This window comes from Emys orbicularis, chromosome 20 (genome assembly GCF_028017835.1).
Source record: "Emys orbicularis isolate rEmyOrb1 chromosome 20, rEmyOrb1.hap1, whole genome shotgun sequence".
Classification (NCBI taxonomy): Eukaryota; Metazoa; Chordata; order Testudines; family Emydidae; genus Emys; species Emys orbicularis.
In genome coordinates, this window is record NC_088702.1 from 912,962 (window position 1) to 931,145 (window position 18,184).

The following is an 18,184-nucleotide window of genomic DNA, read 5'->3' on the forward strand; positions in this document are numbered from 1 at the left end:
TATTAAAGGGGACAAGATAAAGATGCCACATTTATTATAATAACAATTTGATTTATGACCAATAACTAATATCTTAATCCTTATATACACACATTATACCTAATACCTATACACACACACACATCCATCAGATGTTCTGCAGCTGCTGCATAGTTACCAGTCCTGCTTGAGTCTGTGGCTTGAGTTTGCAGCTTGGGTTCGTAGCTTGTGGTGGCTAACTGGCCAGGAGAGCCGGGCACAAGGACGAGCTGGGTCTCTGTTGGGCATGCACTGATGCCCTTCCATGTTGGCAGCAGAATGTTACCCTCCTCCAAAGTTTTCCATCTCACCCATCCTTTCTGTAGGCTTTAGTTTGAATCCAGAGTCTATAAGTCTTGCTGTGTCACGCTGCCTCCAGATTTGGTGATTGATCACCCGTCAATTGCAGACATGACTTTCAGCCTTGGACCGGGCTTTGATCTTCCTTCTATTGTACCTTTTCTTTTTAGGGTGGATTCTTCTTACTTTGTTAGGGCTCTTGTCTGCATCTTCAGCCCTTGGTGTTTGAACTCTATTTAATCAGGACAGGCTGGGGCTGGAGGTTGATTCCATCATCCATACATATCTCCTTCACACATCTAAATTAAACTAATAAGTTTACAGCAGGGTTTGCAAAAATGAAGGTTGTAGCAAGCCCTTACAAAATGGAGTAAGCGTTGTAAAATGGGGTTTGAATTACAATATGGCAAACAGTGAACAGAAGTTACAATATAGACAAGTATAATGGATGGCAAACAGTGAACAGAAGTTACACTGTAGGCAAGTGTAATAAATGGTGAACAGAAGTTACAATACTGAAACAGTGCAAGTCTCAGTGATTTAAGCAGGAATTGGATTGACAGTGAAACTTACAAAGGCAGCTGACTGAACAGCTATGGCTCTTAACAAGCTTCTTAACTGTTAATTAGCCAGTTATTGGGGTAACTGGTTTTATGAATGAATATTGTTTCATTCATAAAACTTTACTTATGAAGTTACATTAATAAAGTGAACAATTAAAAACACTTTCATTCATCAGTTCTACACTAGGCTCTTAGACCCTCAGCTTTACATGGCCAGTAACGGCCCCTGCTCAGCCTCCCCTGCCCGAGCTCTCCAGCAGAGCGGCGCCCGCCCCAGCTGCCCCCCGGCCATGGCCGTTCAGATCTGGGCCAGGGCTCAGCCACCACTGACAAGGGCGGCTCGCGCCAGGCCGGACTGGAGGGGCTGGACAGCCCCAGAGAGCTGGGGCCGGGAGTGCCCGGCCCAGCCCTGCCCTGGCTCCCAGGGGAAGGAGTGTGGGGGCAGAACGGGGAGCTCAGCTCCTGGTTTCCTCGTGCCCCCCTGGGCAGGGCCTGACTTGGGGGTGCCCCATAGGCAGGGGCCCCAGCGAGGGGATCAGCTCCCAGGGTGGGGGGCTCAGGGGCCGGGCTCCAACCCTGGAGCCCCCTTGGCGAGGGCCCAGCTGCGGGGAGCGGAACCCAGAAGCCTGCAGTGGTCTGTTCCAGCACCCCCCGCCCACAGTGTAGAATAGTCTAATCCTGGGAGTGGTAGGGCTCGCCCCCCCTTCCCATTTGGAATGGTTTGTCCCACCCGGTCCCCCGCCCACCGCATACGGAGTGGTGGGGTCCGCCCCGTGAGGAATGGTTCACCCCCCCTCCCGCGGTGGTAGGCCCCGGCCAGTTTCCGGTTCCGGCGCGGCCGCCCTGAGTGCGGGCCGGAGCCGCAGCGCGGAGCCATGGCGCAGCCCGGGCCCCCCCGGCTCTGAGCCCCGGGCCCCCCATGGCGGCTCCGCACCCCGAGAAGCTGGAGGGAGGAGTCCCGGCCCCGCCGCCCCCCCCGGGGCCCCCCAACCCGCCGGGCAGCGGCCCCCCCGGCGGGCCCGGCAGGAAGCAGGGGAAGGCAGGTGAGAGCGGGGGGGCACGTGGGGGGTGTAGCCGGCGTGGGGATGTAGCTGGGGGGCGGCCGTGGGGCTGGGCGAGGGGGCACGTGGAGGGGAACCGGGGGGCGGCCCTGGGGCAGGGGGTGGTTGGGGGTTCGGGGGGCGATGGGGGCTGGGGGGATGAGGGAATTGTGCTGGGGGGGATGGGGAGGGCGAGGCGGATTGGCAGGGTTGCGGAGGGGCCAGGGGGTGGTGGGGTTGGTGGCGGGGGGGGGGCTTAGCGCCCCACATCCCTCTGGGGCAGTGACACTGGCAGGGCTGTCCTGGCTCTTGCGTGACTGGTACGTGCTGGGCTGTAGCCCGGGGCCAGGGGCGGTGGGGTCTGCACGGCACCCCCCTCCCCTGGACAGGGCTTGCAGGGGGCAGGGCCATGGGGGCCGCATGCCTGGCGCTCTGCACGGAGAGCCTGGGCCATGGGTCCCTGCCCCATGGCGCTTCCAAGGGGTATGGCTGTTCCTTGGCTCTGCCAGCACAAGCCGCCTGACTGCAGGCCGGGGTGACCTGGAGCTGCCCCAGGGCGGAGTCGTGCCTGGCAGGCGTTTGTTCAGCGCAGGAAGGGCCGGAGCGCAGAGGCCGAGCTGAGGCCTGGCGGGCTGTAGCAGCCGTCCCCGCTGGCCCTTCCTGCGCACAGGTTGAGCTTGCGTGGGCAGCAGTTGCGCTGAACACAACTGGAGCCTGGCCCTTTCTGGGGAAGGGAACACGTTCACCTGGGAACGGAGCTTTGTGGGAGCCGGACCGGGACGCCAGCCACCCTGCACGCAGCAGAGAACCGGGGATGCACGAGCAGGGCCATGGTGCGGCTCAGTCCTGGGGCCGTAGCCGGCTCCTGTTCTCCCTGGATCAGACTTCTCGGTGACCTTATCAGGCCATAAAGTTCTTCTGTCCCTTCATCAATGGCGTGGAAACGCTGCCTGTGTCTGGGAGTCTGCCCTGGCCCTGCCCTGGGGGAGCAGGTCAGGTGTGAGAACAGGGAGGCTTTGTGGGAGAAGAGAGTTTGGGGGGTGTCTGGTCTTTATTTTCCCTCCGTGCGTAGGGGGGACGGGGGGATGGTCTGTCTTCAGGCTCTGCCAGGGTTGACGGTGCTCACTGACTTCACCCGTGCTTCCCCTCACAGGTCTGCAAATGAAGAGCCCTGAAAAGAAACGGCGCAAATCCAACACTCAGGTAGGGGCACGGCTGGGACCCTGTGCGTTCAGACTCTGTGATAGGAGTGTGGGGGCCAGACTGTCAGACCAGCACCATGACACGAGCACATGCACGGCACCTGTGGGCACAGACAGCCCCACCCACAGCAGGTTGGAGCCAAACCCTGGGGCTGCTCGGAGTGTCCTGCATCAGGGCCACCGGCCAGACATGCCACACCCCCATGGAGCAGCGCGCAGCCAGTGGGGGCTGTACGGGCAGCGGTGCCCATCCTCGAAAGCAGCCAGTGGTGGCTGTTCCCATGGCCTGGGGACTATCCCAGTGTCCCCGGTGCCTTTGACATGGATGGCGCTAGGAGCCCAGGGTCCCTGCTCCAGACAGGGCTCGTCTTCCCCCCCTCCCAGTAGCAGGAGGCTCCTGGAGGGGCGGCTTCCTGCTGCTCCGAATGCCGTCCGTTGCCAGGCTATGCAGAGGAACTAGGGGGCTCAGCCCTGCCAGTGCTGTGTGTCTCCGCCCAGGCCCTGCCTGGCACCAGCGGGAGCTGAGGGCCCTGTGCTCCTGGTAGACCTGGGCCCCACACGTCTGCTTGTTGCGTGGGTGAGCCCCACACTAACTCCTGTGCCTTCTCCCCACAGGGCCCTGCCTATTCCCATCTCTCGGAGTTCGCCCCGCCCCCGACTCCAATGGTCGACCACTTGGTGGCCTCCAACCCCTTTGAAGATGACTTTGGGGCGCCTAAAGTGGGGGCCTCGTCGGCTCCGTTCCTCGGCAACCCGGTGCCCTTTGGGAACTTCCGCATGCAGGGGGGCATGACATCCCAGGTGCCACCGGGCTACGGGGGGGGCCCCCAGGCCATGCGGAGGCAGCCCCCGCCCTTCGCCCCGAGCCAGATGGGCCCAGCCTTCAGCATGCCCCCCCAGAACCCCAACTACGTGCAGCCTGGTGCCATGAGCTTCCCCAGCCAGCCCTTCAACCAGCCTCTCGGACAGAACTTCAGCCCCCCCGCAGGGCAGCTCATGCAGGGGCCAGTTGGGGGCTTTGGGCCCATGATCTCCCCCACCATGGGGCAGCCTCCCCGGGGAGACATGGCACCGGGGCCTGCCCTGAATCCCCCTGCCGGCCCCCCCATGGCCCAGAGGTTCAGCCAGCCCGCCAGTCTCTTTGGACAGTCTTCAATGCAGCGGCCCAGCCAGAACCTGCCCCCAAACACCAGCCCCTTCCCTGGGGCTGACCCCGGCTTCCCGGCTGGGGGAGATGACGGGGGGAAGAACCTCAACCCCCCTCCCAGCACCTTCAGCCAGGAGCCGCACTCAGGCTCACCGGCCGCGGTGAACGGGGCCCAGCCGAGCTTCGCCCCCAGCAGCGCCAGCCGGAGCAGCAGCACCCCCGAAGCTAACAGCCTCCCGCCCTCCAGCAAGGCGTCTGGCAACTCTGGGCACCAGCCACCGCCGGGCCTGGTGTACCCTTGCGGGGCCTGCCGCAGCGAGGTGAACGACGACCAGGACGCCATCCTGTGCGAGGCCTCCTGCCAGAAGTGGTTCCACCGGGAGTGCACGGGCATGACAGAGAATGCCTACGGGCTGCTCACCACCGAGGCCTCGGCCGTCTGGGCCTGCGACTACTGCCTGAAGACCAAGGAGATCCAGTCGGTGTACATCCGGGAGGGCATGGGGCAGCTGGTGGCGGCCAATGACGGCTGAGCGGGCGCTGGGCCCGGCTAGGGAGGGGCCGTGCTGCCCTCCCCTCGTACAGATCCCTGCTTGGTTTTCGGGCCAATCCCCCCCCTTATTTTGTAGCCACCCCTCTCCCTGCGTGCAAGAGACGATGTCGAGTGCTGGCGTCTGGCTTCGGTAACGTTTCCTCTCTGTTCTTGCTCATCTGTGTGGCTGGGCCTGGTGCAGCTCATGCCCTTTTAAAATACTCGGAGTGTCCATGGGAGGGCGAGGAGAGACCAGTTCCTGCCCCCAGATACCCCCGCGCCTGCCAGCCCAGAGTGTGAAGTCCGGATCGGGGTTCTGAGGTCTCTGTTACTGGCCGAGCTGAGCAGCCAGTGGTAGCAGAATCTCTGTCTGGGGGCAGAGTAAGTGACTGTCTCACAGAGAGCCCTGGGGCCGGGGGCGTCCTGCAAATGCGGATGCTCGGAGCAGTCTCTACTGGATAGAAGTGGGACAGAGCTGGCGAGGGCTGTGTCCTGGTGATGGGGGAGCTGTGGTGTGACCCCTAGAGCTGGGAGTTGAGCCCAGAGCAGCGTTACAGATCTTCTCCCCCACCCCCGGCCGCAGCCAGGGCTGGGAACAGCCAGGGCTCAGTCTCCTGGCAGGGGCCTGTAGTGGAACCAGCACGCTGAGCCCTTTGCACTTGACGGGTGTGTGTGTGTCTGTCCCACCCCTGAGCCGCCACTTCCCAAGCAGCACTCTGCTCTGTGCTGTTGCTGGAGGGGAGGGCAGTGGGTCTGCACCATGATGGCGGGGGGTGGTGCTGCCAGCGTGCGTCTGAGCAGCAGGGAAGGCGGCTTTCTCTCCCTTTCCCCAGACCGCAGCCGGTGCTCGGGACGTGTGTGGAATCCCGGCTGAGTATCTGGAGCGCAGCCCCCTCGGAGCTGAGCTGGGCCTGCTGCAGGTGTGAGGTGGATTCTCCTGATCACTCACAAATAGTGTCTGTGGCGAGAGCCCCCCAGCCGCTGCGCTCTCGGCACCCTGCCCCCTGGGAGGAGCTGCTCTGCTAGGTCATGCTGCACGCTGGGTTTCCGTAAAGCTCCAGCCTTGGGTCTGGATTAGGTGAGACCCAGATTTCGTTACAAGTCACCCCCCAGCCCTGGGGGCTGCTGAGGGCAGCTGGGAGACATGGCCCAAGAGGCTCCACAGCCATCGTTAGACGTCCTCGCACTTTGGGATGTGACTCATGATTTTTGAATGCCTGGGGCCCATGGAGCCTCCAAGCCCCATCATGCCATGCTGGGTGGGAGAGCCAGACACACCCTGCACTGCTGGGCCTGTCTGTGCTAGGGGGAGCGTGGCTGCTCCATTCGTCATTGGTTGGATGGTGCCTGTTGCCTCCTGGGTGCCCATGAAAGCCAGTGGGCAGTTACACAGCTGAGCAGAAGCTGCACGTGCCCCTTTCCAACGTGAGCTACGTCACACGGCCAGCTACAGGCACAAGGCCGGGGAGGCGTGGAGGGTCCCGCTGTGCCTGGAGCATGGGGGGCGCACAGGTTGGAAATGCCAATGTTGTGACCAGGCCACACGCTCTGGCAAAGCAGGACCCAGGCCCGTGGAAGCAGCTTCTGAACGGGCGTCCCTCCTGTCCCCGCCCCCCACGCACAGGACTAGGGTTCGGAGCAGGCAATAAGCAGCAGTGGGTGTGAAGGTGTTTTCCTGGGGTTGCCAGCAGCCCAGCACAGAGCTGCCTCCCTTCCCTCTGTACCAGGGACGTAGCCTGCTGCAGGGCCTGGCTCCCAGCCTGCTGTGCTGCTCCATGGGCAGCTCGGCTCACCAGCCCATCGGGTTCCCTCGGCTGCCTGGCAGTTTGTTCACGCCGCTCGGGGCTGTCATTCCAGGCAGCGGCTACACTCGGGTCATGTTTGTGAGGGTCTCTTAGCTGCCACACTTTTAAAGCAAAGTGGGGATTCTGGAACAGATGCCCAGATCCAGGGCCCTGCGCCTGCTTCTGGTGTCGGCAAGAGCTGTGGAGCCCCCGGGGCTGGGGCGCCCCTTAGCCGGTGCATGCGGGGCAGGGGGCAGCTTGCTTTCCACCAGTGGCGCAGACCTAGATTAGCGAGCTGGGGTGGGGGGACTGTCTGGACCCAGTTAAGCAGAGAGTGAGACTCATGGGGGGAGGTGTGAACCCGGAGGCCTGGCCTGGTAGATGGGCTGGGTCTCTTCCTGCTCCAATGGCTGAGGGGGGTGGGCAGGCTGGTGGCAGGGGCCTGACATGAGCTGTGGGTGGGGAATGGGCGGGGGGGGGGGGTTTCTGAGCTGAGAACAGCACTGGGAGCAGCTTGGTGCATGGCACAGGGGCTGATTGGTAGGCACACACTTTGCCCTGCTGCGCACACACATCGCCCGGAGGCAGGTCTGCTAGCTGGCTAACAGCTGCTCGTGTTTAGTAGCCATGGGCCATCCCAACCCTCGCTGGGCACCCTGGACTGGACTGCAGCTGGCCTGTGTGCTGGGCCCTGCTGCTCTCGGGTGGGTTGGGGGAATCTCCTGGTTTTGTTAATTTCTTGCTGTTTTGATGACTTGTTCCTTTTTGTAAAGTGGTTGCTGGTGTGGTTTGTAATCGTTTTTAACCTCCCAGAGCTTTCTGCAGGACCAGGGGGCACGGTCTTGCCCCGTTTTAACAGTCTGAGCATTAAAGGAAAACTTTTTGTATTGTCCAGCTATAAAGCTATTTGAAATCAGACTCCTGTCTGTCCGTCTGTCTGAGACCCACCGTTGCATTGGGTTGGTTTTGCTGAGAAATTCTGCTCTGTTAGCCTCTCCCATGAGGGTGCCAGCAGTGCCCCCCACCCCCTGGCCTGGTATATTAGCTGGCACTCGAGATGGTTATCTGCACACCCTGGGTAGCATCTAGCCCAGGGATCGGCAACCTTTGGCACGCGGCTCACCAGGGAAAGCCCCCTGCCGGGCCGGGCCAGTTTGTTTACCTGCCGCGTCTGCAGGTTCGGCCGATTGCGGCTCAGGCCAATGGGGGCTGCGGGAAGCAGCGCGGGCGGAGGGATGTACTGGCTACCGCTTCCTGCCGCCCCCATTGGCCTGGGACGGCGAACCGCGGCCAGTGGGAGCCGTGAGCGGCCAAACCTCTGGATGCGGCAGGTAAACAAACCGGCCCGGCCCCCCAGGGGCTTACCCTGGCGAGCCGCGTGCCCAAGGTTGGCGATCCCTGATCTACCTGCTCCCAGGAGTCCAAGGCCCGGGCTTCCCCGGACCCTTTGTTGATGCAAAGGAACTGGAGGGGCAGGGGCCCAGGTGTCTGTGGCTGACTCGGCCCAGTGTGTGCGGGGCTGAGGCCCTTGCCCGGGGGGCTTTGCGAGACGAAACTGCCTCCGGGCACGGAGGCTGGCGCAGGCGAAGCAGAGGCGAGAGGCAGATGCTCCCCGAGGTCAGGGGGGTGACGGGCTTTCCTCCCCCAGCCCTGGGGGGGGGGGGCCGCTCCCTGCTGCGGGAGGGAAGTGACCTATGTGCTGTTTGGCTGCCGCGAAGCTTCGTGTGGGGCGCTGTGGGGCCGGGCTCCAGGCCCTGGGTCTGCGGTGGCTCACGGGGGCCAGGCTGGAGCTGCTGAGGGGGTGGGTCCAGGCCAAGCATTGCCAGGGCCGGGCTCTGATGCCACCTCCTGCCCGGGGGGGGGGGGTTGGGGGTTCCCTGTATCCGCCTCCCCCCCCCCCCCGAGCCCCGCCCGACAGCTGGGAGCAGGGGGTGTCTGCGATTGGCTCCGCGGGTCACGTGCGCCCTCCCGCCCGTCCGGAATGTAGCGAGCTGCTGGCGGAGTTTGATACAAAGTTGCTGCGACGCGCCGGGACCGGGACCCCCCCGGGAGACAGAGCCAGGTGCCCCCGGCCCAGCGCCCCCGTCAGCCCGGAGCAGGTCAGTGAGCCCGCGGGGACCGGAGACCCTTGCCCGGCTGCAGTCCCCGCCCGGGGCGCGCCTCCATCCCGGGGAGCTGATGTTGGGGTGTCGCCGGTCCCAGGGCCGGCCCCCGCCCTGCGGGGGGGTGGCTTCCTGGGGACCCAGGGGGGTTGGGCGCCTTCACCGGCAGCTGCAGGGTGGTCTTGAGAGGGGCTGGGGGGGGGGGGCCTGCCCTGAGGCACCGGGTCCCTGGCACGCAGCCCAGCGGGGTGAGCCTGGGGGACCTGAGCCTGCAGGCCCGGTGCTTTCAGCCTGGGGACCACGACCTGATGTCCAGGGGTCCTGTTCCCATGCTGCCCAGCGGGGTGAGGGGCTGGCTGGACCCTGGCTGGCTGGGAGCGGGCGCCTGGTCTGGGTAGGGTCGAGCTGGGGCCCCCTCGATTCACTAGCTCAGGGAGGCCCCTGGAAGTGCCCTGCGGCAGGCGTTGGGCCAAGGTGCCCGACGGTGCCCTTGGCACGGGTGCGGCTGTGGGCTCCCTTCGCCAGGCCGGGCCGGGCCGTTCACATTACAGCAGGGTCAGGCTCTTCCGCTCTCCTCCCTGCCGTGTCCGTGCCCAGCCCGGGGCTGTGCCCGCCGCCCCATATCGCTCTCCCGGTGCCACCGGCTCCCGGTGCCATGGCTTCCCCGGGGAGGAGAGGACAGAATGGCACCCCCCCAAGCCGTGCCGAGCTGGAGCTGGGCAGACGGAGCGTCACCGCCTCTGCTTCCACCTGCTAAACTGCATTAAAAGCAGCTAAAAATAGCTCCCCAGTGTGGCTTTCCCATGTTGCAACTGGTGTCATTGGCATGGGGATCGGGAGGGGGAGGGGAGGCAGGGGCTGGGCCGAGGCGAATGCAGGGTGGGGGCTGCGCAGGGAACAGGACGGTGGGGCTCAGAGGTGGGGGGAGACGGGCGCCCCGGGCAGCACTCCAGGAAGGTTGGCTCATGCCTGTAGACCTGGGGTTCTCAACCGTTCTCTTTCGGAGGCCCCCACCACATGCTATCAAAATTCCACCTGTGCCCCAGTCACTGGTTTTCTGCATATAAAAGCCAGGGCTGGCATTAGGGCAGGGCAATTGCCTGGGGTCCCTTGCCACAGGGGCCCCCACGAAGCTACATTGGTCAGCTTCGGCGTCAGTCCTGGGTGGCAGGGCTCATGCGGTGGGGCTTTGGCTCTCTGTCCTGGGCCCCACACTGCCCATGCTTGGAGGACCCCCTGAAACCTGCTTGCAGCTCCCCAGGGGCCTCGGACCCCTGGTTGAGAGCCACTGCTGTAGACCCTCTTCAGTGTCACCCCAGGGGGCTGGGCCGTGGGCCCCCTTGGGCAGCGCCCCCGTTCTGCAGGGCCCAGCTGCGTCTCACCTCGCTGCAGCCTTTCCTGCCTTTCCTCACATTGGGGCACTTCCTGCTTCTCTCAGAGCTTGGTGACCTGCCCTGAGAGAGCGAGTGCTGGAGAGGACCTGTGCTCCCCTGGGCTGGTGCTGGAGTGGGAGAGCCCAGACCTCACAGCCGTCCCAGGATAGGGGCAGGATCTTTATCCCCATTGTACTAATGGGGAAACCGAGGCACATGGTGGGGAAGGGACTCCCGCAAGGTCACACCGTGAGTCTGTGGCAGCAAAGCCAGGAATAGAACCCAGGAGTCCTGGCTACCAGCCCCCACTGCCCTGCTTGCCAAGGGGGAGCCAATAATGGCACCCTCCCAGTCCAGTTCTTCCTTTGATGTGAACCAAAACTGTGTGACTTCATCTTATTGTCATGGAAACATTGTGATGTAATGGAGTTGGCTTTGTGACATCACTGCAGGGGCCGTTGGAGTGAGGTCTGCTCCGGGTGGGAAGGAAGCTCCCGGGTGAAATCCCAAGAGCCCCCCGGGGCAGGAAGCTCAGAGACAGGCAATGGGGAGTGACCCCTCTCTCTGCAAGCACCTGGAGCTCCAGTCCCAGCCTGGCACCTGGACACCCTCCCCTTCTCTGGGCAGCCAGCTGCCATTCGAGGCCTGGGGCCTCATACGCCAGGTCCTGTGCCAGCTGGGAATGCCCGCCCACCCCCGGGTGGGCCAGGCTCCTCGGCAGCCATGCAGGGAATGCGCTGAATCCCGGGAGGCAGCTGGCTCCTCCCTGCCCCCTTCCCCTGTCCCCGGATCTCCAGCCCTCAGAACCTGCCCGGGGAATGAGCCTGCCCTCCCCACATCGCGCCTGGCTGGGGGACCAGGGATCTGTGTTATCAACGGTGCCAAACCAGGGCCCCTCCCACTGCCCCTGCAAGGGAGAGGGGACAGGTGGGGTTGGCAGCTCCGGCTCCTGGCTCTATTCCCAGCTCGGTAGAGCGGGGTGGGGTCTCTCCCTGGCTTCCGTCCCATCTGGCGCCGTGGTGGGAACACGTCGTTCCCGCTCCCATTGGGAGGCCAAGCGGCGCGGAAACGGGGCCTGAAGGTCTCTTTGTTTTCATTTGCAAATTTCCCTTTGCAAGTCAAATCACCCAGGGCAGTGCCTCAGCCTGGGCACACGGAGCTGTGCAAAGTCCTTGTCCCGGGCGTCAGGCATTCCTTGTGCTCTGGGCAGCGTCTCTCCCCTGGCCCCAGGTCGCTGCCGGCTGCCCCAGGACTGACCCCTCGGTCCCCTGCAGGTGGGATCTGGGCTGTCCTGGGACCGGAGCAGGAATGGCCGAGAACTCGGACTCGCGGGACTCGGATAACAGCTGGGTGATTGCAGGCTCCGAGGTGCGGCACGAGGCCCTGGGCTGCAGGGTGGGGATGTACCAAGGGGGGACCCTGGCCAAGCCGGTCTCTTCGGTTCTTGCTCCTTCTCCCGCTGGCCCAGGGTGCAGAGCTCCTCGGGGGTGGGGGAATTGGCTTTCCCTGGCCTCTGCTGCGACCCCCTTTGCCACCTCTGCTGCCTCCTGTTCAGGGTTCTTGGGTGACTCCGAGCCACCTGACCTTGGGTGAGGGGTGTCGTACTGTCCCCCCCCTTCGGGTTTGCTGGTGAGATGGGGTCTGGGCCCCAAACACGTCCCGGGGGGCAGCGGGGGTGGGGGCCTGACACTCAGGAGAGCTCATTTCAGCCTCTGAGGATCTTCTCTGCTGCCCCTTGTCCCTGGCAGGGCGGGGGAGGAGTGGGCTGTGCCCGGGCAGCGCGGGGAGGGCGGGTAGTGACTGGTGTAACCCGCCCTCTGTGTCTCCAGGGTTTGCCCATGGAAACCGTGGGCCCAGAGCTGGGCACAGTCACCCAGACTCCAGTGGACGAGGAACCAGCAGGACACGCCCTCCCCAAGGGGCACAGCACCGAGGATGTGCACACGGGCACGTGAACGGAGCAGATATGGGATGAGCCCCCCTAGCCCCCTGGGCTGTCTGTCCCTGGCTTCCCCCCGCCCCCCCCCATTCTGCCCAGCCTCCCCAGCCCCCTGGGCTGTCTGCCCCCGGCTTCCCCCATCCAGCCCACCCCCAGCCCCCGGGCTGTCTGCCCCTGGCTTTCCCCCGGCTTCCCCCATCCATCCCCCCAGGCTGTTTGCCCCCGGCTTGCCCCTGCCCAGCCCCTCTTGCTCTCCATCTCCCTGCCCCCCCCCGCCCACGCTTGCTGCCTGACACAGGTGCATCCCTGGCCCCATGGGTTGCTCTGGCCGCCTGGCTGGGTTCCCAGCTCTCTCTTCCCCTTTGGGCTGAGGGGGAGGATACCTGGGCCTTTTTTGGCTGGGGGCGGAAGGGGGGGGGCTTCCTCAGGTGCCCATCAGGGCTTCTGCATCGGGCAAGAGGGGCCCTAGCTCCCATCCCCCTCCTCCGGCACTGACCTCCCTGCTTGCTGCCCTCTGGACGCTAACGAGGCCGTCTCTCCCCAGCCAGCGCCTCCCCAGGCAGGAAGAGCGAAGGCTCCCAGCTGAACATGTCCCCTGGCCCCGAGGAGGCTGAGTTCAAGGTATGTTTGCTGGGGGCGGGTCACAGATTCCCACGCCAGAGACCTGCCCCCAAGTGATCCCTAGAGCAGAGGTGTTCGAAAACCAGCCACTCGCCATTTAAAAGTTGACAGTGATGGAGAACCCAGCACACCCCTGGGTCAGTTGTTCCAACGGTTAATTCCCCTCAGTTAAATATTTACACCGGATTTCCAATCTGAATTGGTCTAGCTTCAACTCCCAGCCATTGGCTCTGGTTAGACCTTCCTCTGCTAGACGGACGAGCCCGATTAAATATTTGTTCCCAGATAGATCCTCAGACTGGGATCAAGTCACCCCTGAACCGACTCTCTGTTCAGCTAGACAGACTCAGAGCTCAATCAGTACAACTGACCAACCAGCCCAACTGCATGCGTCTCCGCTGCTGCCTGGGCCTGTAAGGACCCAGCACCCACAGGAGAGAGTCACAAGGAGATAGGACGTCAGTCCCAGTTGGTGCTTCTGATGCATGAGCTACTAGTGCTTGGAACATGGACCTCAGCTGCACGCAGGGACCCAGGCTCGCTCCCCTGATCCCTGCACCCAACCAAGACTGGGCGACGGCAGACGCAGGTGGAATTATAGACCTGCAGCTGGGGTTTGTAGGGAGCCGTTAGATGCTCAGATCCGTCCCCCAGCAAGGGGGGCGTTAGCTTTGGCAGCCTAGGTAGCGAGGCCAGTACAGGTCATTCACTAATCCCTGATGTGGGGGGTCGGAGTCTAGAACTGGGCTCCCAAGCTGCCCGGTCGTGGTGGGGGAAGGAGCCAGCCCAGCCAGGGCACACAGCCGCCCCCCCCCCCCCGGGTCTCCTCTGCAGAGCTCCTGCCCGCTGGGCTCAGGGTGCCCTGCCTGCGTCCCGGGAGGGGGAGCACGTGGGGGTGGGCGGAGCATGGATCCTGACAGCGTCACTCTGTTCCCAGGACTCTGAGGAGTGTCCCCAGGAGACCCTGAGCCCAGCAGCCTCCCCCAGGCCTGGTGCACCGGGCCGCGAGGTGCCAGAGATCCAGGCACAGGAAGGGCCAGGCTCCGAGGACGCCGAGCTGGGCTCTGACACCAACACCCCGGGCTCCGCGCCCACTGGCAGAGCAGGTGGGTCCCAAGTCACTGGGCAGCTCCAGGGTTGGGCCGCAGGGGTGTTGTGCAGGACTCACCCCCAGACACAGGTGCACAGCCCCCACCCCTCTGCAGAGAGCTCAGTGAGGAGCCTGTCTGAGTGCTGGGGGTGCCCAGCTCAGTAGTTGCTTGTCTCGGGGGAAGGGGGGTGCGGGAGGGAACCATGGCTCAATGGTGGGGACTGCCTGACTTAGCAGGGGGCTGGTCTGAATGTGCATGGGGGCGGTGCCTGGCTCCATGGGGGCTGGTCTGAGTGTCTGGGGGAAGGGCCTAGGTCAGTGGGGGCTGGTCTGAATGTGCATGGGGGCAGTGCCTGGCTCCATGGGGGCTGGTCTGAGTGTCTGGGGATGGGGCTGAGTGTCTGGGGGAAGGGCCTAGGTCAGTGGGGGCTGGTCTGAGTGTCTGGGGGCAGGGCCTGGGTCAGCAGGAGTGGGGCTGAGTGTCTGGGGGCGGGGCCTGGCTCCATGAGGCGCTCCCAGTGGGCTCCCCTCACGCTCCGCAGGGGAGCCGCTGGAGGAGGTGAGCAGCAGCGAGGATGATGCCGAGGGTCTGCGCCGGCGGCAGCTGCGGGACTCAAACCGGGCCCCGTGTGGCCCTGCCGAGCGCCGTGGGGCCGAGGCAGCCGGTGACGGGGAGAGTGGGCTCAGTGTGAATTCGTGCCTGCTGGGTGTGCTGGCGCTGCTGGGCGTCGGGCTCCTGGCCTTCTCCGGTGAGTGATGCCCTGCGGCTGCTGGGGTGCGGATGGGGCTGACGCCGGCGTCTCCTTCACCGTCTGTTTCTCTCCCCAGGTGCCATCTACGACCCTGGGGATGGTAAGTACCGGGGCGGCCTCCTCCTCACTAACCAGCCATGCCGCTCGCCGGGCCTCCGCCTGTCTCCGACCCCCAGACTCCCTGCTGGGGGGGGGGGGCAGTGTCATTGACACCCCTCCACGACGTCCTGTGTGGAGCTGCTGAGACGCAGCTCAGCCGGCTGTTCAAATCTCCTCTCCTCCCTTCCTACCAGGCCCCACGGAGAGCATGGATCCCGGGGACATCCCAGATGGGCAGCAGCAGCCACTGGCTGCTGGCGTGAAGGTACGTGGTGGGGGGGAAGGTCTCCAGGCCTGAGACTAGCTCGGCGCCCCACTGCTGAACAAGCGGGGTGTCCCCGGCATTGGCTTTGGGGGGAGCAGGGGCCCTGGAAATGCAGCCCCAGGCATCCCTGCCTTTGTTTCCCAGGCACACAGGCCTGTGCAATACCGCTGTGAGATCCCGCCAGCACCACACAATGCGGTCTGCCACCCGCTGGCCCCACCCTGCTGGGGAAACTGAGGCACAGAGGGAGGCAGGGTGGGCTGGGGCAGAGCTGGGAGGGGAAACCCGGCATCCTGGCTCTCACATGCCCTGTACAGTCACGGAGCCGAGCTTTTACCCTCGCTCGCAGGACTGGCTGCAGCAGCCCCCGCTGGACCCAGCCGGGGACTCCCAGAGCCTGCACTCCATGAGCCTGCTTCTGGACAAACTGGCCAAGGAGAACCAGGACATCCGGCTCATGCAGGCGGAGCTGCAGGTGGGTGCTTGGGGAGGCCCACGGGGGGCACTGGCGGCATCGTATCCTGTCTGCTGTGGCTCTCGGCCAAGGGCAGAGCCAGCTCGTAGCATGGCCAGGGCGCTCAGCTGCCCCAGGGTGAGCCGCAGCAGGTCTGCGTGGGGTCCGGGAGCCGGCCCTGTGTATTGCCCTGTGGACACGTCGCCCCTTGCCGTGTCTGTGACCGGCTCGCCCGCTCGGTGCGCTGGGCCGGCCCCCGGCCAGCACCCGCTGCCCCCGGCTGAGCTCCACGGAGCTCCCGGGGCAATTCCAGCCTGCGCTGGGGGACGTGTGGACACAGCTTGGGCCCTTTGCTGTATCTGGGTGGGAGGAGCCCTAGTGAATAGGCAGCGCAGATATGGGCAGGGGGCACCGGAGGGGGGGTTTACTCCCCTCCCTCCTTGGGGGAAGTGGCCCAGCCCGCTCTGCCTGCCCCGGCCAAGCAGGGACTTGGCCCTTCCCGGTGCCCTGGGTCGGCCAGGGGGCTGTTTGCCTCCCCCAGGCTTGGACCCGTCTGTCCTGACCCTGCCCCCCCCGGTGTCCGCAGGCGCAGAAGGACGAGCTCCAGGCCCTGCTGCAGAAGAGCGAGGGGGAGAAGGCGTCGGCCGGCTCCCAGCAGCAGAGCCTGGCAGGGGAGAACGCGCGGCTCCACCAGGCGCTGCAGCATGCGGCTGAGGCTCACCGCTCCGCCCAGGCCGAGCTGCAGGTGCTGCGGGAGCAGCTGCGGGGCCTGGAGCGGGAGGGCGCGGCCGAGACCCCGCGGCCGAGGGAGGGGCTGGCTGCAGAGCGGCCCCACGAGGAGCAGCTGCTGCACCAGGAGCTGGCCAAGCAGCGTGGGCTGCTGGGCTCCATGCGGCGGGAGCTGGAGGGGGCCCTGCAGCGAGCCCGGGGCTCCGGTGGGATGGAGCAGCTGCGGGTGGAGCTGGCCGACGTGGAGCAGCGGCTGGCACAGGAGCTGCAGCGGGTGGAGAGTTGGGAACACAACTACAGTGAGGGGCGCGGTGGGCAAGGCCAAGGGGCCACGGAGCCGTCCCGCCCCCCCCGGCAGGAACCACCCAAAGCTGACAAGAAGGAGGGGGGGTGGCACAAGAGGCCGGAGGCCAGAGAGGAGCGTAGGCGCCGGCACGGGGACCTGGGGGACAGGGAACAGGATGGGGCCAAGCGCCCGAAGCGCCGGGAGCAGCCCGAGCCCCACAGCCGCCAGGGGCCGCGGGACACCAAGCCGGCCAAGGACCAGAATGGGCAGCGTCGGGCGGGCATCGGGAAGGGGGTGCTCCGCGGGCCCCATGAGCACAACGTCTTCTGGGAGCCGCCCCGGCTGCAGCGGTACCGGGCGCCCCAGGGCTGCGTGGGCGTGGCCGACTGCGCCCGCCAGGAGGGGCTGGAGCTGTTTGGGGCCGAGCTGGCGCCCGTGCAGAAGGGACAGTTTCTGCAGCTGCTGCAGGGCTACATGGCCGGGCTGGGCTGGGGGCAGCACTACGCGGGGCTGGCGGCCCGGCTGGACGGCGCCTTCGCCAGCGACGGCGCCTTCGCCCATGACCGCCTGCGCTTCCGCCACTTCGTGGAGGACGTGGAGGAGCTGCTGGAGGAGCTGGCGGAGCAGGAGCAGGGCGACGAGGAGGCGGCTGATGACTTCGAGGAATATGTGCTGCAGCACTATGGCGGGGACGGGTGAGCCCGCCCCCTTCCCCCCCCGGGCCCTATGACAGGAGGGGTGAGCCCGCCCCCTTCCCCCGAGGCACAGCAGAGCGTGGGTGCCGTGTCCGCGGGTGGGGGTCTTGATGTGGGGGCCTGCAGCGGGGTCAGGCCAGGCAGCAGGGGCAGCGGAGGTGGCTCTGTGCGTGCAGGGAAGGGGAGTCGGGGCTGCCCAGCGTGTGGGGGGGGGCTGGGGGTGCGTTGCCCTTTCTGCTCCCCACGTAACCCGCCCCGTGCGTTTGGACTTGCAGCTTCACCAAGAAGGAGAGAGAGCGGCGCCGTGCAAAGCAGCAGAGCAAGGAGCTCCGTGGGCACGGGCCCCTGCGGGACAGGGACGGCCACCGTGGGAAGGAGAACAGCCCGCCAGACAAAGGCTAGAGCCGGGGAGGCGGTGCCAGCCCAGCCGGGCCCCACCCAGCCCTGTAGTTTGTAGGGGACAGCGGCCAGTGCCCCATAGGGACGCAATGCTTGTTCTGATGGGCCGTGTCCCAGGCTAGGGGGGCTGGGAGGGAGCGACCCCTGGGGGAAGGTGATGCCCCCTCTAAATCCGTATGGCCAGAGTTCGATCCGAGCCCACAGCCGTCCGCCCCTGCCCAGCACGCCAGCCCTGCACGCGGCACACCCCAGAGAGATGCCAATGCACCTGTCGTCAGGCAGAGGCCCCTTCCCATGGCTGAGTGGGGGGCTGAGCCGTGACAAAGGGATGGGGGGCATTGGTGGGTTTCCTTGGGACAGCAGGGGCCCTGAATGCTTTGCCCACAGCCTGCAGTTCCTCCCCATGGCACCCTCCACCCTGCCACCTGCTCTGTCCCTTCCAGGTGCCAAGGGGCCTGATTTCCCTGGCATGGGGCCAGGGCTCCCACGTGCACCCACCCGCTGGTTGGTAACGGTGTCCCCCTGCTGCGGCCTGGCTTCGTGCCCACTCCACTGCCATCCCCAGCACCGAGTCATGCCGGATCCCCCCCACGCCCTCTGGAGGGCCACGTGGGGCCCCCTCTCTGCTCCCCACCCAGGCTCCCTCGGCACTAACTGCCCCGCGTGTGATGTTGCACTTTGCTAGAAACAAATAAACTCGCTGTTGGGAAGCTCCTGAGGTCGGCCACTGTTGAGTGGGGCGGGGCTCCGTGCGGCGCTGGGGGGGGGACACAGCTTCCCAGGGTCGGCAGCAC

The 18,184-nt window shown here is 65.2% G+C and overlaps 2 protein-coding genes across 2 annotated transcripts; both read left to right on the forward strand.

Annotated features, from left to right (window-relative positions):
• Positions 1 to 1,800: 1,800 nt before the first annotated feature.
• Positions 1,801 to 6,275, forward strand: PYGO2 (pygopus family PHD finger 2). The gene is made up of 3 exons (XM_065420205.1): positions 1,801 to 1,924; positions 3,075 to 3,124; positions 3,739 to 6,275. The coding sequence occupies exons 1-3, from the start codon at positions 1,801 to 1,803 to the stop codon at positions 4,801 to 4,803; spliced, it is 1,239 nt and encodes a 412-aa protein (XP_065276277.1). The 3' UTR covers positions 4,804 to 6,275.
• A 5,094-nt stretch (positions 6,276 to 11,369) lies between these two features.
• Positions 11,370 to 17,393, forward strand: PBXIP1 (PBX homeobox interacting protein 1). Its single transcript, XM_065420539.1, has 10 exons — positions 11,370 to 11,429; positions 11,891 to 12,008; positions 12,545 to 12,621; positions 13,559 to 13,727; positions 14,254 to 14,460; positions 14,540 to 14,563; positions 14,757 to 14,827; positions 15,177 to 15,302; positions 15,868 to 16,991; positions 17,267 to 17,393. Exons 1-10 carry the CDS (start codon positions 11,370 to 11,372, stop codon positions 17,391 to 17,393), a joined length of 2,103 nt encoding a protein of 700 aa, XP_065276611.1.
• Positions 17,394 to 18,184: the final 791 nt, after the last annotated feature.